This window comes from Dermacentor andersoni, chromosome 8 (genome assembly GCF_023375885.2).
Source record: "Dermacentor andersoni chromosome 8, qqDerAnde1_hic_scaffold, whole genome shotgun sequence".
NCBI classification, from domain to species: domain Eukaryota; kingdom Metazoa; phylum Arthropoda; class Arachnida; order Ixodida; family Ixodidae; genus Dermacentor; species Dermacentor andersoni.
Genome location: NC_092821.1, coordinates 82140100 through 82164462, shown reverse-complemented (window position 1 = coordinate 82164462; position 24363 = coordinate 82140100). Strand labels below are relative to the sequence as shown.

Here is a 24363-nt window from a genome sequence, read left to right as displayed (position 1 = left end):
CAGTACGCTGAAGCAAAACCATAAAAAGATGATCGAGGGTTATGAAGTAGAGATGACAAGAATTAAGGCTATGGAATCAGTGCTAGAGTAGACGTAGGCACTTCTGCTTGCAATATTACCTTGTGCTATAGTAACTGAAGCCTATTTTGTTAAAGAAGAGATACACGTGATCATCAAAACTATAAAACCCATTTGTAATTACTTCTCATGCGCCGAAAAGAAAATGGAAGCCAGTGGGAGCTTGTCAGTATTTCTGCAGATTTGCAGAGCCCTGCAGTTCTATAAATGATGCCTGCCAGCTATGTTTGGTGGCGTCGTTGTTAGTCCAGAAAATTTTACGTACGTCTTTCTTCTGTCTTTGCGGCAGGTAACTAAAATGTATTCATGTCTCTCGTGTATTATTGCAGTGTGTAAGGCGTTTTATCGTTGCAGACGTTCGATGCATTGTCTTTTTTTTTTTGGTTGGGTGTCTGCAACATAAATTTTCTCCGCAGAAATCTGTGCATTTAAGGAACTATTGTAAGAGAGGATAACTTTTTTTGGGGCGAGTTGGTGTTTACTTAACACGATGTTTTTTTATCGCAAGAAACTCGAAAAGGAAAAAGAAAACAGCGAGAGCCGAAAGGAAAGGAAACACGAGCGCTCGCTGCATTTACAACTGTTTATACTGGAAACGGAGCACCCTATATATACACAAATATACATATGTTCAAACGCATAAAACACGCAAAGGACGCCAGTCAGCCGAAGGCATTGGTATGACTTTTTATTGCTTAGAAATCTCAATTCTGACTCATAGAGTGGAACAGTAGTTTGACTCACGCAGGCTAGACCAGTGATTTGGATTTGGTAAGCCTCTAACAGTTCACGTTCTCGGCTTCACGTAATGGACGACGCCCGCATCCCGTATGACAGCCCGCGTGCTTCAAAAAGGACCCAAATATGGACTGGAACCGAAAATAACAGTGCATGAATAAGCTGCACTGTATAGAAGTATGGCGGCAAAAGCGGAAGTGGAACAGCGTGAAAACTGTTTACTTGAGGGCGCCGATTGTCTCCACAAAATTGCTGCGATTCGCAATTGTGGGGATAAAAACTGCACAAATCAGCGTATTGTAACCTACTTCAAGTAGAAAGACCTGTGCCTGCTACAAGCAGACAAAGATGGCGGCTTCGTCGTTTCGACTAAAGGTACTTTTAAAGAAAAAGAGGTCATTGCCGTTAACGAGAATTTCGCCTCCAAAAAAGTCCGGAGATCTCGCGTGAGGAAAAATTTTATTCGTTTCTGCTAAGACAACATCCTAAAGAAACTGCAAAAAAGCATAGAAAAAGGGAAGATGACTCGCTCGCTATGTTTTAATCGAAAAACGCACAAACAAGATACGTCTTTCAAGAGCCATTGTTCGTGCACCTGGCACTTGGCAACTCAAGATTAGCCGACTTTTGTTGAGTGTCCTCAAGCAGCTCGATGATTCTTCTTTAGTTACTAAATCTGACGATATCATGAGTTTCTTTCTTGTCAACCATAACATTGGTTTTGGCTTTTGTATGGATGTATGTGTAATATTTTATTCTCTTTCGCATTGCGAATAGTTTCTTGCCGTCAAAGCACGCATCAATGTACGTGGTGAAGCGGATTTTCAAAACGCAATTGGTCTTAGCTGTCACACTTTTCTGACGCTATTGCAAGGCTATCTCAAAAGTATTTTTATTCTTTTTGACAACCGACTATACTTACAAAAGAAGGGCATCAGTATTGGTTCGTGCAAGCGCCACTGTTAGGGGATGCATGCGGCTTGCGTACGCAAGAACTAGGGGCCACGGTACTGCGCATGCGCAGAACCTTGCGACCGTGACTGCGCATGCGCAGTGCCGAGGCCGTAGCTCTTGCGGACGCAAGCCTGTTGCGTCCTCTAATTATTATTGCTATTACTGCTGGCATTATTTTGTGTATTGGCGAAACTTCTTGTCATCCTGCTTTTATTTGTTCCCGACCACTGTTCGGGCGTAAAGGCGCTGTGGGTACTGTTCTAAGAAATAAAAATAAATAAGTAAATAAATAAATAAACAAATAAATAAAATATTCCCAAGGCGCATGTCTTTGCCGGTGGTTAGTAGAGAGCTACATTTGACTGACTAAACAAAAAACCGCGGTAAGCGCTGGCTACTATTGCTCTGTTTCTGAATCTGAGAAGAAAAAGAATCAGTAGACGTGAGAAAGTCTCAAATATAATTTTATTTATTTATTTATTTATTCTTTTATTGCATGAAAGGTCTCGTGTTGAGGCATTACATGAGGGAGTGGGCGGTTAGTGACAAAGATAGGTACTACAAATTACAGAGGGATATTTTCGATGAATCGCTTGAATGCAAGTGGGTCGATAATAGTGGCAACTTCGGTAGGCAGGCCATTCCAGTCTCGTGTTGTGCACAGAAAAATGGATTGCTGAAATGTCATGGTATGGGCTTGTGGGGGATATAATGTTTTAGAGAGATTGGTGCGAGCAATGCGATGTGCTCGTCTTATGTACGGGTTGTCAAAAGGCAAAGAATGAAAAAATTTATGAAAGAGGTTACGACGTGCTATTCTACGGCGTGAGCTCAGAGAGGGTATGTCTATTAGGGCTTTTAGTGCTCAGATGCTTGAATTGTACAAATAAGTTGACAGAATAAATCGTGTCGCGCTGTTCTGAATCGACTGGAGGGAGGTTAGTAAGGTTATTGTGGTGGGACTCAAGAATAGCATCGGCACACTCCAGCTTGGGCCACACAAAGGTTAGAAAAGCAAGTTGTTTAACAGAGGGAGGAGCAAGGAAAAGGTTACGGCGTAGCTAAGCTAGAGTACGATTAGCAGAATTTATTATGTGGTTAACATGACAGGTCCAAGTTAAGTCACGCGAGATATACACACCAAGATATTTGAATGAATCAGTTTGGTCAGTCTGCGTGTTATTGATGCTATAATCAGGCATATCGTAATTACGACGACGATGAATAGTCTTAACACGGTTTTAGCTACATTTAATGACATGAGCCAAGTATTACACCAGTATTGTATGCGCGAGAGGTCATTATGTAACGTCAAATAGTCGGTGGGGTTAGTAACTGCTCGGTAAACCACACAAGCATCTGCGAAGAGTCAGATACCAAAGTACCAAGGTACCAAGTACGGTACCTTGAGATATGCCTGAAATCACGGGTGTTAAGGATGAAGAGTTTGAGTTAGCGTATACGAACTGCTGACGGTTAGTTGAAAACCCTCGAATCCAGCCTAGAGCACAAGGATGAATGTTAAGACGCGAAAACTTTAAGAGACGACCATGAGGGACCTTATCGAACGCTTTTTCAAAATCTAAAAATATTGTGTTAGTCGGCATGTTACGACCTACGTTTAGCCTAGGTAGTGCAAGAAAAGAGCAAGTTGAGTGTCACAAGAATAATTATTGCGGAAACCGTGTTGACATGGGTGAAAAAATCTGACGCATGTTAGGATGTTAGCAATGTGCGAGTATAAAATATGCTCCATTATTTACAAGGCACGCTTTTTATGGAAATAGGGCGGTAGTTACTCGGTGGTGAACGGCTTCATTTCTTGAAGACTGTGATGACCTTGCCCACCTGCCAGTCATGTGAAATTGAAGCGCTGTTAAGCGATACCTGGAATATGAGTGGTAAAAACAGGCTACGCACATGTTTAGTATTTTTTAGAACTTAGGCATTGATACCGTCTACTGCGATTGAGGACGAGTTCTTCAATGATTCAATTAACTTGACAATGCTGATGGAATCGAATGTGATATTTTGCATGAGCGGATATGCGAAGTATGATGGATCGGGCAAGCCATCAGGCAATTCATTAGTAAAAACCGAACTAAATGTTGTGCAAACTCAGTCTCAGGGATCGGAAGTCCGGAGCTATTTATAAGTGATATCTCATTCCGTTGATTATGTTAAATAGTTTTCCAAAATCGCTTCGGGTTAGTTTGTAGCACAGCTGGCAAAAAGTGGTAAAAAGAAAGTTGTGTTGAGTTTGACAGGTTGACTTGTCATATTTTTTCTCCACTGCATAATACTTCTGTCATGTGGAAGAAGAACTGGATCATTTGGCTGATCGAATTAAGAGCCGTTTTTTCTTATTATTGAGCCGTTTGAGGGATACATTAAACCATGGTGATGTTGTTCGTTCTGTTATTGTAATGGTGGTGATGTAAAGACGTATAAGGCGATGCATCTCTGCTTTGAAAAGCAGCCTGTTCGACACGAGATAATTTACTTGAATGTTAGCAACGAACCCATCGAAGTACTCAGATAATTCTCGGTTCATGCTGACATAGTCACCGTTATGATAGAGTGTCAGTGTTTTTAGATTTTTTTTGTTTCTTCAGTACGTTGCAATGAAACGAAATATGTACTGTCAGGTGGTCGCTCAAACCGCGCAATAAGGTGAGAGGGGTAAAGTTATCAGGGTGAGTTGTTACTACAAAATCTAAAACGTTGGACGAGTGATCAGTAACACGTAGTGAGTCAGTGACGAGTTGCGTTAAGCCGAATGTTATACACGTGTTTATGAAATCGCTAGCGGGGCTGCATTAAGTTATTGTAGAGGCAGGATCAGACCAATCAATAGTTCGAAAATTAAAATCGCCAAACAGAAGGACAGGAATGTTAGGATATGTTTTTGTTGAGAAGAGGTTTATTGGCGGCTCCTAAGGCAAAAGCGCAGCGACCGGGAACGGCGAGCCAGCCCGAAGCACTGTCCAAAAAAGGCGACAGTAATCAACAGCGCGAGCGGAGCCGAGCCGCGCGTTGGCGATGTGTCTGTGCCGCGAGGCGCGTCTTCTTCTTCACAATCTCCCCCCGGACAAAAAAGAGCCATCCTGGCGCCTTAAGAATCAGGAGGCAGAGGGTCGTGGTAGGGCTTGAGACGCGAGACGTGAACAATGTCACGTCCACGCCGGCGCAAGTCTTCAGGTGGTGACAGTGGCTCAATTAGAAAATTCACCGGAGATGTTTGCTCCAAGACTCGGTAAGGCCCTTCGAATTTTGGGACGAGTTTCGAGGAAAGCCCCGGAGTCTGGAAAGGCACAGACAACCACACAAGAACGCCTGGAGCGTAGGTGGTGTTCGGAAGCGTGTCGGTGCGGTTTTCTTTCTGGCGCTGCTGTTGCTCGGCCGTAAAGGAGCGCGCTAGCTGGCGGCATTCTTCTGCCTGTCGGGCGACGTCGGACACAGGTAGACACTCGGAGGCGTCAGAACGGTACGGAAGGAGCGTGTCGATGGTATGCGTAGGCTGGCGGCCATACAGGAGGAAGAAAGGTGAAAATCCCGTAGTCGCCTGGATCGCGGTGTTGTACGCGAACGTGATGAATGGAAGGATGCGGTCCCAGTTACCATGATCAGATGCCACGTACATCGACAGCATGTCACCAAGTGTGCGGTTAAATCGCTCTGTGAGTCCGTTAGTCTGGGGATGGTATGCCGTGCTTGTCCGATGAATAATACGGCATTCCGAGAGCAAACTTTTGACGACTTCGGAGAGGAAGGCGCGACCCCGATCGCTGAGGAGTTCTCGAGGTGCGCCGTGTCGAAGCACGAAGCGGTGTAGAACAAAAAAGGCTACATCCCGTGCCGTAGCACTTGGTAAAGCAGCAGTTTCGGCGTAGCGTGTCAAGTGATCAACAGCAACTATGATCCACCTATTGCCGTCTGGCGTCATAGGAAGCGGGCCGTATAGGTCGATGCCGACGCGATCGAAGGGTGTGGCAGGGCACGGGAGCGGCTGCAAGGCACCAGACGGGCGTAAAGGCGGCGATTTGCGGCGTTGACAGTCAAGACAGCATCGAACAAATTTTTGTACAAAATTGTACATGCCGCGCCAGTAGTAGCGGTGGCGAATTCGTTCGTACGTCTTGAAGACTCCGGCGTGGCCACACTGTGGATCGTTGTGGAAAGCGGCACATATTTGGGACCTTAAGCTGCGGGGAATCACCAGAAGCCACCGACGGCCTTCAGGCGAGTAATTGCGTCGGTGGAGCAGCTGGTCACGAATGGCAAAATGAACTGCTTGGCGTCGGAGGGTTCGGGATACAGGGATGGTCGATGATCCAGAAAGATAGTCGAAAAGAGAAGCGATCCACGGGTCACGACGTTGTGCGGTGGCAAAGGAGTCCATGTCGAGAGATGAGATGGAGTGTGCGGAAGTTGTTCCGCAGGCCGAGTCTGGAGGTAAAGGTGAACGAGACAGGGCGTCGGCGTCGGAGTGTGTTCGCCCACTGCGGTATACGACGCGAATATCGTACTCCTGGATGCGTAATGCCCAACGGGCTAGGCGGCCAGTGGGATCTTTCAAGTTGGCAAGCCAACAAAGCGCGTGGTGATCTGTGACCAAGTCGAATGGGCGCCCGTACAGGTATGGTCGGAACTTGCCAAGTGCCCATACTAAGGCCAAGCATTCTTTTTCGGTCACGCTGTAATTGGCCTCAGGCTTCGTCAGCGTGCGACTCGCATAGGCGACTACGTATTCGGGGTAGCCTGGCTTTCGTTGGGCGAGGACGGCGCCGAGACCGACCCCGCTGGCATCTGTGTGTACCTCAGTTGCAGCCGACGGGTCGAAATGGCGAAGAATAGGTGGGGAGGTGAGAAGACGACGCAGCGTAGCGAAGGCGGAGTCACATGCAGGGGACCAGGAGGAGAGGGTGGTGTCACCGCGCAGAAGCTGAGTCAATGGCGCCATGATCGATGCGAAATTCCGAACAAAGCGCCGGAAATATGAGCATAGGCCCACAAAGCTCCGAAGTTCTTTGATGGTCTGAGGCTTCGGAAACTCAGCGACTGCTCGAAGTTTTGCAGGATCGGGTAGAACACCGTGCTTGGACACAACGTGGCCTAAAATGGTGAGCTCTCGCGCGGCGAAGCGGCACTTCTTGAGGTTGAGTTGGAGGCCAGCGTTCGTTAGACAGGTCAAAACAAGTCTGAGGCGGAGCAGGTGAGTCGGAAAATCAGGCGAGAAAACCACGACATCGTCGAGGTAACACAGACATATGGACCACTTGAGGCCACGCAGCGTGTTGTCCATGAGTCGTTCAAAGGTGGCAGGGGCGTTACAAAGCCCGAACGGCATTACGTTAAATTCATATAAGCCGTCAGGCGTAATGAATGCGGTTTTCTGGCGATCGGATGCAGCCATCGGTACCTGCCAGTACCCCGAACGCAAGTCAAGGGACGAAAAGAATTCTGCTCCCTGAAGACTGTCGAGGGCGTCGTCGATGCGCGGCAAAGGATAGACGTCTTTGCGCGTTACCTTATTTAGCCGACGGTAGTCGACGCAAAAACGAATAGACCCGTCCTTCTTGCGAACGAGAACGACAGGCGATGCCCAGGGACTGTGCGAAGGTTGAATAACGTCACGGCGCAGCATATCTTCGACTTGGGTGGTAATGACACGACGCTCTTCGGCCGAGACGCGGTAGGGTCGTTGACGTAACGGCTGATGTGAACCGGTGTCAATGTAGTGCTGCACTTCCGACGTGCGGCCCAAGTGAGGTTGTGAAACGTCGAATGAACTTCTAAAGTGGTGCAGGAGATCAAGAAGGTCGGCGCGTTCGGCAGGTGTGAGGGTATCGGCGATGGCACTCGAGAATGCATCCTTGGACGTCTCGTCAAGCGCGGAAATCGAAGACGACGGGCCGGAGTCGACATCAAAAGAGTCTCCGGGGACGTCAACCAAAGACGAAGAGTCGAGGAGTTCCACGATGCCAAGGCATTCACCAACGAGCAATGTAATAGGCGCACAGAGGGGATTGCAAAAGTATATATTGCTGCAGCCGCCAGCCATGCCAAGTGTTGCGAAGGGTAGTCGGAGAGATTTACGGCTCATGAAGACGTCGGAAGGTGTGAAGAGGACCGTTGCATCAGTGATGGCATCGCAAGAGACGGGTACGAGAGCGAAGGAGCCAGGTGGAATATCTGTGTCCTCGCGCACGGTAAGTTTAGAAGGGCGGTCACAATCTTCGTGCAAGGGTGCGTCACAAGGGGAAAATTCAACTTCGGCGCGTGCGCAGTCGATCACGGCTTTATGACGGGATAAGAAGTCCCATCCGAGGATGACGTCATGCGAGCAGGTGGGAAGAACAATGCACTCGACTATGTAAACAATGCCGTGAATAAGCACACGTACAGTACAGGCTGCGTGCGGAGTGACGTGCTGAGCGCTTGCCGTACGAAGCGACAGTCCAGAAAGCGGCGTGGTCACCTTGCGCAGCGAACGGCACAGTTTGGCGGCTATCACAGAAACGGCTGCGCCGGTATCCACAAGAGCGAATGCAGGAACACCTTCTACAGTAATTTCGACCACGTTAGCAGGACAGGCGCGAGGACTTAGACAGTTCGAATGGGGCGCAGTTCTTGCCTCGTGAACTGCGACGTTCAGTTTTCCTGGTCAGGTGGTGCGGGTCGTCGACGCATTGGGGAGAGCGAGCGTCGGCGAGGGAATGGCGAGCGACGCGAAGGAAATTCTGGAAGGTCAGTACGAGCATACGGTTGAGGGGAAGGAGTGGCGTATTGGCGAAAGGGCTGGCTGCCGTACTGGAAGGGCCGAGAGGCGTCGCCGAACGCTTGAGGCCGACGTCGGCAATATCGGGCGACGTGTCCAGGAGTGCAGCAAGAATAGCAGATGGGACGATTATCCGGCGTCCTCCAAGGATTAGCTCTCGGTGCGGTCCAAGATGCAGCATGGGCTTCCGGTGGCACCGGTTGGGAATGGGTCGCGAAAGACGCAGGCGGAGGCCTGCGTACTGCCTGCGCGTACGTAAGAGGCGCGGCCACAGGCTGGACTGGCTGCGCATAGGTGGGAGGAGTCGCGACAGGCTGCACTGCCAGAGCAGAGTTGAGATTCGTGGCTGCAGGCGGCTGATGGTGTGCGGAAGGGACAACTTGAGCGACCTCTTCGGAGATGAGAGTGCGGAGCGTGTTTGGAAGACGGGAGGTGGGCTCCTCAGTGAAGGGGACTAAAGAAAGTTGGCGGGCAACTTCCTCACGCACGAAGTCCTTGACCCGTTGAAGTAACGAGCATGGGTCGTACATGCTGTCAAGGCTTGCCACCAAGTCGTCGCTGCCCAGAGCACGCCGAGTCGAAGCGCGTTGCTTCCGTAACTCATCATAACTTTGGCATAGGCTGACGACTTCGGACACAGTGCGCGGATTCCTGGCTAGAAGCATCTGGAAAGCGCCGTCATCGATGCCCTTCAGTATATGGTGAATTCGCTCAGCTTCGGGCATTGCCGCGTTGACTCGTTTACACAGGTCCACGATGTCTTCAATGTAGCTCGTGAATGTTTCTGCCGTCTGCTGTGCTCGGGTGCGCAAGCGTTGTTCAGCGCGCAGTTTGCGAACAGCGGGTCGGCCGAACACTTCTGTAAAGGTTGTCTTGAAGATGGACCATGTGGGTAAGTCACTTTCGTGGTTGTGAAACCAGAGTTGGGCAACACCAGCCAGATAAAAGATGACGTGGGTTAACTTGGCTGGATCATCCCACTTGTTGTGCGCGCTCACCCGTTCATATGACGCCAACCAGTCTTCTACGTCTTCGTCGTCTGCACCGCTGAAGATCTTGGGGTCGCGTTGTCGTGCAACGCCGGTGCAAGTGACGGACTGTGGCGTCGGCGCCGTTTGGGATGAGCTGTCGGTCATGGCGGGCGATAGGGTTCTTGATCGCAGCTCCAGGGTTACAAGCGACGGGGTTTGAGTCCCAGCACCTCCACCAATTGAGAAGAGGTTTATTGGCGGCTCCTAAGGCAAAAGCGCAGCGACCGGGAACGGCGAGCCAGCCCGAAGCACTGTCCAAAAAAGGCGACAGTAATCAACAGCGCGAGCGGAGCCGAGCCGCGCGTTGGCGATGTGTCTGTGCCGCGAGGCGCGTCTTCTTCTTCACATTGTTAACGTATTTAAGGCTTCATTAAGTAAAGGCGTGAAAGAACTGTCGGTACTGGGAAACCGATAGCAAATGCCAATCAGAATGTGCGGGTGTGTAGCAATGCATCGAATCCAAACCATTTCCAGTTCTGAAGAGATGTTTACAAGTGAACAATTTGAATGGCGATTAATACACCCCCACCGTGTTAGTTATCGGATCTATCTTTCCGAAAAATGGCAAAATGCGAGAGGTAAGGGAGAATTTCGGTACCATCGATTGATCTGTTAAGCCATGTTTCTGTCTGTAGTAAAACGTCGAAGAAGATGAGCCTATTAGACTGCACAGTGCATCACGCTTGGGAACAACACTTCGAATGTTAGCGAGCAGGAATGACAAGGGCTGACAGTTCCGATAATGCGGTGTATAATTTGGTCTCAGTGATGGCTAAAGGCGTTCCTCAATGACCTGGTTAGAAGTGTGGTCGAAGTAGTAGGGTTTTTAGCCTACGATAAGCTTTTCATGTCGCTACTTGTACCGCACTTTACGGGCGCTTCCAAACTCGTTGAGGCGTTGATGAAGTTCGACGAGGCGCGTGCTTGGGGCGAGATCTTGTGCAACGGCATAGCACGTATCTTTTAACTTCCGAACCGAAGAAAGGACAAGATCTTTGCTTTAAAAGGGAGTGAACCTCACAATTATAGGCCTTCACTTTCCAATTTGGAAAGACGCAATGCGATGTGCACGTTCAATATCACGCTGTTCTATTTGTACATCCAAATATTGTTTACAATGTGCAAAAATTTTGTCAGAATCAGACCATGATTCTTTTGGTTTATCAGCGATGCTGTAAAAAACAAGGTTATTTCTTCAAGATCTATTTTCAGCATCGTTTATCCGGGCAGACAGTACACCTATCTGTGCCATATTTTCTGTGCTTATCTCATGAAGTTTGCCCAATTCAATCTGCATGTCGTCGATACCAGCACAGGCTCTCTGAATTTTTTCTAGCCGTGCCTTAATTTCACTGAACGTTTTGTCATGATCAACAAGTTTTTTTTTTCATAGACTTTACCGTCTGGCCAGATTACAGTTCTTTCAAAACATAAAGAATCTCTTTGTCGGAGCCGGAGTTAGGTTCGATATCACCAGCTAGCATGAGAAGCTTTAACAGCATTGACGCACACTCACACACAATGGAACAAAAGCCCCGTGGGCCCGGCAGTACAGAGAGTGCACGGTGGCTACTAGGGTTAGCGGAAAAGCAATGAGTTCGTTACCTGCACCAGGAGGAAGCGTGGAACGTTAGCACGGGCCATCGGTAGCTTGCTGCTGTGCCCACTGAAGAGCGGGTTGCTCGGGCGTAGTTTTTAACCAGAATTCCACGCATGCGAAGAATGCACAGGGGAGGTTCCGTTGTTCAGATGACTGAGTGAATGCCATGGTGCTTGCAGATATAGTCGGCGGCCGTGTACAAAGCACATCGCGCGGACCGCAATGTGCTCCTGTCGGTGAGCCGGTGATCTGAAGCCCAGGACGGCCCACTGGCTCCACCGCAATACGCCCGTATACCGGAAGTTTTGCGCCTGGACTTAAGAGGAAGCTTTAGCTCGGGTGCTCCTATCTAAATACATGTAAAAGGAGAATTCGTTTTTCTCGGCAACCACTGCACCAAATTTAAGGGGGTTTGTTGCATTTAAAAGAAAAGCTTAAAATCTAGTGACTGTTGGTTTCGAATTTTTAATTTAGATCGTCAATTTGTTATAAAAAAATTGGCAAAAATCGCAAATTTTCAGAAAACGACACTATCAAGTTTACAACTCCGTAACTCAACAAGAAAGAATGATATCGCAGTTCTGTGAATTGCATCTAATAGCACATCTAAAGCGGACAAATTTGACATTTTACACATGAATCTCCAAAAATTTGTTAATATGTAAGTACACCTTTAGCAGAACCCTCGTAAACAACGTAACAAATTCACGTTAAGATGTAAAATGACATCAAATTTGTCCGCTTTGAATGATCTAATGGATGCCGTTTACATAATCGCGATATCTATTCTTCATGTAGAGCTATTAGTTTGTAAACTTCGCGCTTCTATTTTTTTCAACCTTCTGAATTTTTGAAAATCTTTTTAACAAAATTCAAGCCCTAAATCAAAATTCTGCTTCAAACAGTCACTAGAATTTAACTTTCTCTCTCAAATGAAACAAGTTTCATTAAAATCGGTCCAGGGGTTATCTCAGAAAAATATTTTTGCATTTTTACATGTATTTGAATAGGCCGCGTCGGAGTTGGGCCCGAGCTAAAGCTTCCCCTTAACCTGGCGACAGATTCGGGGCACGGGGCGCGAAAGCTGCAAGGCTCCAGAAGCTGCAAGCTCCAAAGTCCCAGGAACTGCACCAGGTATAAGAGTGGAACGTTAGCATGGGCCATCGCTAGCTTGATGCTGGGCCCACACATTTTAGTTTCCAGGTATGCTCTTTGGTTCTGGTTAGATGGTTCTGTTGGAATGAACGTCTGTTGTGGTATCGAGCAGGCCCTTCCAGTGTCGGTGGGGACAGTAAAGTCCGATGAAAATTTGCGCCTGCTTTTGCAATGCTGGTTCCGTTTCTACAATTGGTAAAGAAATCATGTTTTGGACGTTTGGGAAAGACGTTCAGCGTGTTCATAGTGTACGGACGCCAACATGGGAGAGTATTGCACGGCTGTTGGGCTCACGGGTTTTTTTGCATACGTTAACCATATGTACACGAACTATCAGTTCTAATATAAAAAATTCGGGTAGGCTCAATCGCGATTGCAGCCGCAATGAGGTGCGTCAAATGTCACATGCGTGCAGGAGATGGAGGATGGATGGTCCCTGAGGTACAGAAGTGACCTAACCAAGCACAAAAGTTTGATTTAGTTACGGATCAGCTAATTCATGGTGAATAAATCTGGGGTCGCACGTGCCGAAACCACGACACGATTATGAAGCACTCCATTGCGGGGGAGTACGAGCTAATTGTGACCATCATGGATATTTTAGCGTGCAGAATTCGCACGGTAGACCAGCGTTTTCTCAATTCGATCCCGTCGAAATGCAACCGCCGTGGTCGGGATTCGAACCGGTGCCCTGGGGCTTTGTAGCGAAACGCCAAAACCACTAAGCCACCACGACTGGTCTGCCGAACTTGAGCGACAGCTAGTAGAGGTCTTGCGGTCTAATTTCGCATTCGCGCGCGTTCCTTTTTAGTGGCGGGCCCGCTTGCTTTGGAGAGCTTATGATACGTAACGCGAACTCAAGTAACCTTACAATCAGTACGATGTTTTCAAGAGACCGCATGGACGAAATCTGTAAAGGACGTGCATTCTTTAACAAAGAAGGAAGCGAGTATTTGCTAACGAAACGATTTGCCACGCCAGGCAGCATGGGCCAACTACAAGAATTTGATCTCGAGGGCCGTTAACTGAAGTTGTCTTTTTTATTTATGGCAAAGGTTACTAGAGGCGGGAGTTTGAAAATTATCCCCTCTAGAAGCGCGATCTCAGTGAAATGAACAAAAATTGCGCAAGTTTAACCCTGCCACCATAAGGACCTCAGATGAAGCGGGAAGGCATAACACTTGAAAGCACAAATGTATCGCACAAATCTGTCATTGTTCAGGATGCATGGGCATGTGGTATACACGATAGCAAGTCATGTTTTTTATTGGTATTTAATTTTTTTTACACTTCTTGCGTGTTTCTGCACTTTTGTTTTCTTACTTCAACATGTATACATTTTCAATATCAGTTCTGCTCCTTGTCTGTTCTTCAGATTATATTGTCATTCATTGTCTCGCGGTTGGATGTTCAATCAACAAGAACAACCTAGCGCAATATTTAACGCAATGTAGTTATATACATTCAACCATGTGTCCGGAGTCGTTTGCAATCTAAAGTAGGAGGACCAGGGAAAGAGGAGCGGCGATCTAACGCACACTTATACCAAGAAGTTGATACTAGACTTTAGGTAAGACCAGCTATAACACGAGTGCAGCAAGAATCAAAGTCGGGACAGGACTACTGCATTTTGTACAGCTTCAAACACGCTACATTAACCAGAAAATCGGGCTTCACGTCAAGTACGCACCCGCTCCCACTTGGTCCGAAAGTTTCCGACGTGGCGTGCCAACTGATGTATCCGAGCCACGTGTGGTCTCCACTGCCTTGCAGCATGCGTGGCGACGATAACTGGTTTGTCCGGAAATGTTATCTTGCTTTCAAGCAGAATGCAGTCTTAAGTTGACGGAAAGAATGTTGCACAAAGATGGGGGGCACACAGCAGTCTTTGAAGCTTGGTGTACATGCTGTAGCAAAGCTATATGCCACCAGCGATCCACTGCTGAGGATGAAGCTTAGGCCAATGGCAACCAGCAGGACAAAACAGCGCAAGGACCACACAACCGATGTTGCTGTCGAACTTTAATTACAGCACACACCCACTACGGAAGATCGCGATTGCTCTCTTCAACGTTTTCTGGCAAGTTTGGCAATCTCTCAGTTTGGCAATCTCTCAGTTTTCTGAGAGATTCGCGAAATGCAGTGGGGTGAGGGTGACGGACGGATGATCCAATTGGCTATGCTTTCGCAAAGAAAGCACCATCAACCTCCTTTAAAACCCAACATGTTAAACACGGTGTAAAAAAATAGGCAATGCAAGAATGCTAAGCTATGAGCAATCTCAAATATTGAGGGGAAATAAAAGGTGTTCAAACGAAAAGAAATGTGGCACTGTTCCAAACCGAGCCCACCAGCCAACCAAGCCATCACGACTCGGCCAGTGAGTAGGGTTCTTGCCTTCACCCCCGGGATCGGAGCCAACCTGGGCCACAGGTACCACCGGCGGCGGGCATTGCTTTACTCTAACCCGCCACCTACCGAGCACATGCGGTGGTTGTCCCACTCGGTCATCGCTCTGGTGAGAGAGCTGATGTTTCAGGACTATATATACTTATCTGTCCCAGTCTTTAGCTTTGTCAAGTAGATAAGGACAAAGAAGGGAGTTGAAAATAAATGAAGATCTAATTGATTAGGATATTTTTCTTTGTTTATTGTACCCCACAATAATCTGCTCTGATTCTATCGCTTTTTTATTGTTTTATAATTAGTTCGCTTCGTTTTCAAGTCCTTCTATTTGGTCAATTCATTTGTGGGTATGATCCATTTTCTGCAACTACAATAACAAAAGCTTTGGCAATAAAACAGCAACAACACAGAAAGTCTAATCTGAGATAACGCCTTCAACGATTGTTTGCGTGAGTTTTGGTTGATTGGGCCTCTTACGTAATTTATTCAGCTTGAATCTGTCATACTTCTTCAGGCAATCAAGTCAGCGTTGGCGTATAAATTCTGTCGTGGGAAAGGGCCCAGTTCATGGTTAGCCCTCCTACCAGCCTGATGATTTGACCTTGGCATCGTTCTTATGCAGCAGCGTTAGCGACATTCCTGTCGCAGTGCTGCCGTCGAGCGGGGGTTTTTCCGGCTGAACAACTGGGAGATTTTCCAGACAGACCTCAAGATAATGACTTTAAATTCAAGATGTTAAGCGATGTGCGTGAATTTAGAAGATGAGAATGGTGCGTATGTTATCAGAAGATCGAACCTTTGTAGCAGACCTTGGATTATGCGCCATTTGCGTTCGTTCCGGTGAGCGCTTTTGTCCCGCCACATTTACCATGTACGAAAGGCAACATTTTTTCCGTGGCGTGTCAAGCCCAACATTGCTTTTTATGAAATCTCTGCTTTTGGCATCTTGGCTTTATACTGACATGACCACCTCGAAAACGGTGAAAAAAGGTACCACTGTGTCGTTATCGCTAGGTCTGCTTGTACTTTCTGCCTATCGGAAAGATAGTGTGGCCGCTCATTTTTAGACTTACAGCTTTCGTTTCCCATTCTGTTCGTTGCCGTAGCTGTTCGCATTCTGGCTACAGTTATCACTTAAATTCATGCTGTCACGCCCATGGCGAATGTCATCCCCCTAATGAGGGCACAACGTCGCTGCAAAGTCCAGTCTTTTTGGACGAAGCTATCCAGCCGCTTTCTCGAAACACGGCAATAGCTCATTAAATTATCTATCCAGCCGCTTTCTCGAAACACGGCAATAGCTCATTAAATTATCGATCCAGCCGCTTTCTCGAAACACGGCAATAGCTCATTAAATTATTGTATACCAAACTTATTGCAGAGACAAGGATATTCACGGAGAGAAGCTGTTGCAGTTGTCAAGGTTAGGTCCTTTGCATATTCTAACGTTACTGCGAACAGGGTGCAATAAATTAAGTTAAATCGTCCCAAGTTATCGAGTCAGCAGCGGAAAATGCGATGACGAAGCCTATGCAGCCTAATATTGTTACCGTTTTCCAACAGCAACTGCGTAACGACCTAAGCTTGGAACCTCTTTTTGTCGCGCATGACACTACCAAAGCCAGTGGCCGGTTCTCTATACGCGATGGCTTACTTTATAAAACCAACTACTCCGCCATTGGGGCTCGCTTCCGTCTCGTTGGGCCAGAAAGTCTTAGAAGTGAGGTGCTACGAGGCATGCATGACGAAGCGAAATACGTTTCTGATTTGCCCGCACACTGCAGCGTGTCAAGGGGCGCTTTTACTGGCCGAAGATGCATCACACAACAGAGAAAATCGTGCTGAGCTTTGATTAAAGGCCACGTCGCAAGCGACCTTCAAGCCATCTCCCCCTGCAGGAGAGTTACAGGCAGCCATCTAAGCTGTTTTCATCGCAGTATGTCATCGCCAATGGCACGCAAGAAAGGCAATCGGCGCCAGCTCGACGGCGGTCACTCCCGTAAGTTACAAGAAAGTCATTCTTGAAGCCGTAAATTTGATCTTGCCAAACGAGAAGGCGGATCTCAAAGACTTACAAGGAAGCACAAAGAATGCTCGTCGGTGAGGATTTTGAATGTGCGACCGTAAATTTAAAAGCCTAATTTCTCAACACGAAAACAGCCGCAAGACATGCTTGCTCAAGGACTTTTTCTCGGGCAAGCGCTTCAATATGTCTTTTTTCTTCTGTCCCTTTTCACGAAATGTATTTAGCGCCAGTATACCTAGGATATTCTTGCTCCGGGGCAGTGTAATTTAGGTCAGAATCGCTGAGACAACCACTAGCATAACCAACAACGTGCTCTGAGTCATTGAATCGTTGTACGCGTACTGGTCCTAAGCCTACCCCACTGGCGTTACTAAGGATGGTGGGTTTAAGAAGTGTCGAGGTGAGGCAGGATAAAGTCCAACGTAAGTAGTATCTTGATTTGACAGAACGAGTACATCTTTTCGCAAAGCACGCCTGAATAAATGCACAATTACAGTGAACCTAGAAAGAATGCGGTGGAAATGTGAGCATAACCCAAGAAGCTACGGAGATCTCGTGCAGTGTACGATGGCCTAAAGACGCTGACTACTTCAGTCTCCCTTGGGTCAAGTCGAACGCCATCCTACCTCGCTATGTGACCGAGAATCAAAGTCTGTCACTTACGAAATCGGCACATTCAAGAGTTCGGAATCACGCCAGCTTTATCCACGCAATCCAAAACCAGGCTAAAGCGGGCGTTATACTCTATGAAAGTAGGGCTGAAAATGACAACATCATTCGAGGTAGCACAGAGTTATCTCCCACTTTATTTCGTGAAGAATTGCGTCCGTGAATCTTTCAAAACTGGTGGGCGCGTTACGAACGAAGCTCGAACGAAGTAAATCTTGATTCGAACAAGCCGTCCTTTGTCACAAACGTTGTCTTCTCTTTGTCGGCGCGTTGCATGGGTATCTGCCAATAACCCCATCGTAAATCGAGCGACGAAAAGTAGGGGCAGAACGCAGGCAGCCTATTAGGTCATCGATTCCCGGGAGTGGGTAGATATCTTTGTGACTGCGTTTAGCCCCCTGTAGTCAATGCCAAACCTTCAAGGGCCACCCTTTTTCTTCACCAGTGAAACTAGCGCTGCCCAGAGGCTCGAAGAACGTTGGATGACATTTTTCGTTTGCATCTCTTGCAGTTGTTCAGCAGTAATCATCCGTTCCGACGAAGCGACTCGATAATGTTTCTGTAGGATAGGGTGAGCTCCTCCAGTATGAATCGTATTGCGAGCGTGCGAAGATGGAAGAGTGGTGAAGTTTTAGACTTGGAAGAGTTCAAACTAAGAATAATGTCGGGATAGCACTTGTAGCCAGGCGTCACGTTACCCGGATACAGAGACTTTTTTCCCATGCACATTAATTCTTGGTTTAAGTGGGCACATAGGTTGTGAATTTGGGAAATTCGTTATGTCACTTGCGACCATAACGGAAGCATACGCGTCGTCATCGAAAACAGCGAGTTTCGTGGGGTTGAGAAGTAGCACGGTTACGGCAGAAGAGTTTACTGACTACAACGACGTGGTCTGATTAATCACGGACACCACGCTACTAGGCACCAATGTGTCCCTCTTAGCACATTAATCGGTGAGTTGTGGAACCATGGCGTCAACTGAACCGGCGGTATCAACTGCATCGATGGCTAGGGACCACGGAGGGAGCGTCACACCATAAACAACAGGAAATGTATGTTGTCGCGGTCGTTCATCAACAATTTCTGCTACAGAGACGCTGCTGGCAGAAGGCTCACCGGTAGCGCAATCAACAGCTGCCACACGTGTTTGCAGAAAGCCCATGGATAACTTTATGCGTGCACCACTCAAGAACCACAAACTAATTTAAACACTTCTATATCATTAAAACATCCGCCGCACACACACCAAAGAGACGAAACATCTAGCTGCGTACAGCGCGAAATATAGGATGATTTCCCAAAGAAAGCAACGCTTTACGACGAAGGCGTTTCCTGAAAGAAGGGCTCATAGCATACATCATTCCTCCAGTGTCCACCGAGGCCATTATATATGCACCATCTATTGACTCTTCCAATGTGTTTCGCAACATTGTAACCGGGAGAGGCCACTGTGTCGTATTGTTTCCGGTGACCTCAGCTCCATGGGTCGCGCGGGTTAGTTTCTTGGCGGTGGTGATGACAATGAACGTTGCCACGCCGAGAGAGAGCGGGGCTGGCGTGACGACAGCGGAATCAAGCTGCGGTCGGAAACAGGAGAGTCACTGCAGTGATTGTGTCTTAGCACGTTGTTGGGGAAGGCCATCGCAAATGGTACTTGAGACCGCGGATGGCCGAAGCATCTACTTTCTGGACAAGATGGCACTAATGCTGCTCGATTCGAGGCCTCGCTATGTAATAAACGAGTAGAAAAGGAAACGATGGCCCAATTTTTATTAGCCATGTCATAAGAAGCCAACAAAGACACCAAGAACAGCAGAAAGCAAGTTCCACATCTGTCGTCAAAGCCGTGAGTGGGGGCGCCGGCTAACACTCCCAGGTTTAGTTCTAGGAGACAAACATAAGTGCTTTATAAATTGGATGTGAAAACGGCGCCGAAATAGCTCATTTGGTATGAGCACGGCAAGTGCAATGCGAAGACGTGGTCGTGCCCTACCTGCTGCCATTTGTTTTTTTCACCCTCTTGATTTCCATTAATTTATCATTCCTTTATTTCAATAATAGTACAAGTAATTTCCGCTATGCTGTCCCTGGTGTCCTTGCCGGCTTCTTACATGACTAATAAAAATCGGGCTCTCTGTTTCCTTTCTTCTTGTTCAGAAAAGTTCTTTAGCGTTTTTTTTTTATTTCTTTCTGTGATACCGTTGCCGATTTGATCCTTCATCGTTTCAACCTTCACACCACGATCACCATGTCCGTGTCACAATATGGCAGAAAAAGAAAGAAGGAACAGCTAGTTCCCAACTTCCGTTTTCGGTACAAGCAGCAGTGGAGACCTCGCTTTTGGAGAACCTTGCCTGGAAATGTAAATGAAAGTGGATGACTTGCCGCAGGTGGGGAACAATCTCTTATATTGGCATATATATATATATATATATATATATATATATATATATATATATATATATATATATATATATATATATATATATATATATATATATGTGTGTGTGTGTGTGTGTGTGTGTGTGTGTGTGTGTGTGTGTGTGTGTGTGTGTGTGTGTGTGTGTGTGTGTGTGTGTGCGTGTAGGAACTGCCGCGGTGTACGCCCGATGCAGGGAATACCTGAACCTTTGGACATGGCAATGGACAGTGTAAATGAAGCCCAATTGTTTTCTGGGAATAAAAGATAAATTTTTTCACCGTGTAGTTGATCCTGCGACCTAGCTTTACGCGCAAATCGATTGAATGAGGCAAACATGGAAGAAGGGACTGCAATATCTACAGATATCTGGAGAAATACAAACAGTCCTATAGAAATCACACAACAGAACTTATGAAGACGATGCGTAGTAGGAATAGCTAATTTGCTTTTGTGTAAACTGTGTAGAGAAGGATTGTTATGCTCTAGTGGGTCGCCCTCTTCAGCGCTTTTACTCGTGAACGCCGCTCGTGCTCGGAGTCCGTGCTATACGCCTAGACTATCGCCGCTGCGCTGCTCCTAGTCTGATAAAATAAACACCTTAAGAACTGCTTTATTCTAAAGCTCCGAACATGCATGCTATTAGTACACAAAGCGCTGAATTCGAACAGTTAGCAAATAATAATCATACAATCGGCACTGAAGGAACCAGCACAACCTTTCTTTTTGTGCCAACTGGGTTGCTACAGTCACGTGTATGTTGCAATGCATCGAAGGCATAACAGTCAGACGACAGTTGTGTAGGCGCATCCGTGAGGTGTCAATTTTGTAAGGATTTATTCTTTAGTCACGCTTTTGAAGCAATACACTTAACGCTTACTTTACTTGTCTAACCATGGTTGCCAGGTTGGCTTCCATGTTCTCGAACTGTTCGTGGTTTGTTGGCTTCATGGCCTCACCATTACTGGAATCATGTTCCTTTACGAGTACACTGAAGCTAAACCATAAAAAATGATCGTGGGTTATGAAGAAGAGATGACAAGAATTAAGGCTATGGAATCAGTGCTACACTAGAAGTAGGCACTTCGGCTTGCAATATTACCATGTGCTAAAATAACTGAAGCCTAATTTCTTAAAAAAGAAATACGCGTGATTAGCTCAGCAATAAAACCTATTTGTAATTACTTCTCACGCGCCGAAAAGAAGAAAGAAGCCAGTGGCAGCTTGTCAGATTTTCTGCAGGGTTGCAGAGCCCTGCAGTTCTATAAATGATGTCTGTAAGCTAAGTTTGGTGGCGTCGTTGTTAGTGGAGAAAGTGTTACGTGCATCTTTGTTCTGTCTTTGTGGCAGGTAACAAAAATATATTCATGTCTCTCGTGTATTATTGCAGTGTGTAAGGCGTTTTATGGTTCCAGAGGTTCGATGATTTGTTTTCTTTTATTTTTTGGTCGGGTGTGTCCTACATAAGTTTTCTGCGCAGCGTGATCTGTGCATTTAAGGAAATGTTCCAAGAGAGGATAACTTTTTCTTGGGCCAATTGGTGTTTACTGCATATCATATAGACCATAAATAAAGACGGGGACCGCCAGTGTCGTTTATGTGTTCTCTTCCGCTGTCCCCGTCATTATTTGCGGTCAACATGATATGCACTTACAACTGTTTATTCTAAAAATGGAGCATCATACATATGCGCAAAACTGTAAAACAAGCTAAGGACGCCATTCAGCCGAAGTCATTGTTATGACTTTTTTTACAGCTTAGCAATCTCAATTCCGAATCATGAAGAGTAACAGTAGTTTGACTCACGCAGGCTAGACCAGTGTGGGCATATGGGAGGCCTCTACCAGTTCACGTTCACTGCTTCGCGTATAATGGACGACGCCCACATTCTGGATGACATACCTAGCGTGCTTAGAAAAGGACCCAAATATGGACTAGAAAAGAAAATAACAGCGACAATAATAGGAAAAATTATAGCTGCAGTGAATAGAAGTATGGCAAAAGCACAATTGGAACAGCATGAAAAGTGTTTAGATGAAGGCGCCGGTTTTGTCTACAAGACGCCTGCGATTCGCAATTGTCGGGATAAAAAGTGTTCAGTTCAGCGTATTGTAACCTACTTGTAACTGAAAGAGCTGCGCCTGCTGCAAACGGACAAAGATGGTGGTTTAGTTGTTTTGCCTAAAGGTACCTTTAATGAAAAAGCGGCCATTGCCATTGACAAAAATTTCGCCCCCGAAAGAAGTCCGGACATCACGCGTGACTAAAGATTTTGCTCGTTTCTACGAACACTACCTAAAGAAATTGCCTAAAGAAACTGCAAAAAAGCATAGAAAAAAGCAACAGTGACTGGCTTGCTGTGTTTTCAACTCCAAAAACGCACAAACCAGATACGCCTTTTAGGGGCCATTGTTAGAGAAACTTGGCACTTGGTAACTTGAGATTAGCAGACTTTTGTTGAGTTGGCTCACGCAACTCGATGATCCATTTCTAGTTACTAACTCTGACGCTATCATCAGTTTTTTTCCTGTCAACCATATAATTGGTTTTGGCTTTTCTGTCGATATACAAAAATTATTTCACTCTATTCCGCATCGCTAATCGTTTTGTTGCCATCAAAGCACGCATCGATGCACATGGTGAACCGGAATTTCAAAACGCAATTGCTCTTATCTCTGACCATTTTTTAATGTTATTGGAAGGCAATCTCAAAAGTACTTTTATTCTTTTTGATAATTGACTATACTTACAAAAGAAGGGCATCTGTATTGGTTAGTGCTTAGCGCCACTGCTGTATGACTTATTCCATTCGGAAATGTATATAACCCTGGACAACTGTTTTATGAAGACGCATGTCACCGAAGTTTTTAGATGCGTTGATGATTTTTTAATCCTTTTGGACGACAGTGTTCTTCAACTGATAATGATGAAATCAGCACGGTTTAAAGCCTCTTTAAGCTTCCCTGCAATGGCCTATCTTTTACCCACGAGATTCCAGTTGACAGCGTTCTGCAGTTTTTAGATTTAAATATAACGTTTTTAAAACGTGTTTGTAGGTGCTACTCACCATGCGCTAAAGAAGAGCTGTTGCCTGACGATTCCGCCCACTCGAATATTGTGAAACGAAGGATTGAAACAACCTGCCTGCGACCCGTTCTTAAAAAATCGTGTGTTCGTAGGATGAAGACGAGTTTTGACAATCAGATTGAGCGGCTTTTAAAAGCCGGCTACCCTCGCTCGGTGTTGACTTCAGTGGGGTAAACTTTGCTCCAGAAGCTGAAAGGCAACAAAAAGCCTAAGGAGGGCGATGAAGTCGAGTGTAACACTCGAAAAAAAGGCACACATGGTCCCGTACCTTCACAGGGTTAGCCACAGTCTCAAGAAAGTGGCGTATAGGTATGGAGTACCTGTGGTCTTCTCCACCCCGAATAAGCTGGCCCACCTCTGCACCCGAATCACGGGTGGCGCTACGAACGGGTGTACAGGTCAGCACGTTCGGCGTTACGTGCATTGCTCCACTGGAGGGGTTTATCTGCTTCCGCTCAGATGTGCCAAGTGCTACATTGGACAAGCTGGGCGCTGCGTCAACGACCGAATGAGAGAGACACGCAAATATTTTAAAGATACGACGGCGCACTTGTCTGCGCATGGCAGGTCTTGTCCCGACTGTGAACCACTGTTTCTTTAATGTCAGGATCCTAGGCAGAAGCAAGAATAAAACCGCACGTGAATTGTTAGAGGCCTACCATATGCAAACCACTGGCCTAGCCTACGCGAGTCAAAGCACTATTACGCCTTATGGTATGGATTTGAGATTGGTAAGCATTAAAAAATAAAAACAAATCATAAGAATACCATCGGCTTGTCCTTCGCGTGTTTTATGCGTTCGTGCACGTGCATATTTGGGTGTATATAGGATGCTCTGTTTTCAGAATGAACCGATATAAGTGTAGCGAGCGCTCGTCTTTCCTTTCGTTTCTCACTGTCTTCTTGTTTTTGAGTTTTTGGCGCAAAAAAATATCATGTTTTATAAGAGTGCATAGTTTCTACTGTTGCTTAGCACAGAGTTCCACTTCATTGGCTAAACAGAAAAAAAGAAACGTAATCGGGGCTGACTACAGTCACTGTGTATCTGCACCTGAGAAAAATAAATTAGTAGACGTGGCAAAGCCTAACTTATTTTAGTTCCCAGTTGTCGTACTCGGTTCCGGTTCGACGCTTCTCTTATATAGAATAAATGGCTGTTGTCCTGTCGAGCAGACCGTGTTGATTTCGATGGGGCTGGGACCGTCCACTGAAATTTCGCTCGTAGTTTTGCACTGGCATTGGTTCTTCAGGTGAAACCGAAACGAATTGTTTGACTTTAAGGAGGTATGTTCGGCGCCGCTATATTGTGCAGACGCTAAGCGAGAGTTTTGGGTGAGCATTTGGATCGCGTGTTTTTTTGCGGACCTTAACCACATCTAGACGAAACTGCGGATCAGATGTGAAAAAAGAAGAGAA

At 46.5% G+C, this 24363-nt stretch overlaps 1 protein-coding gene across 7 annotated transcripts in view; it reads right to left on the bottom strand.

Annotated features, from left to right (window-relative positions):
* Positions 1–24363, bottom strand: part of LOC126538715 (cytochrome P450 3A11-like) — a 162082-nt gene that overhangs the window by 73546 nt on the left and 64173 nt on the right. Inside the window, exon 1 of one of the 7 annotated variants that reach the window (XM_055074915.2) lies at positions 11188–11532. The exons of 3 other annotated variants lie outside the window; for them this stretch is intronic. In XM_055074915.2, coding sequence (XP_054930890.1) covers positions 11188–11297 — 110 coding nt within the window. In that variant the 5' untranslated portion in view covers positions 11298–11532. Of the gene's footprint in view, positions 1–11187; positions 11533–24363 lie in introns of those variants that run through there. 3 more of the 7 variants (XM_055074909.2, XM_055074908.2, XM_055074912.2) reach the window with 3 other exon arrangements.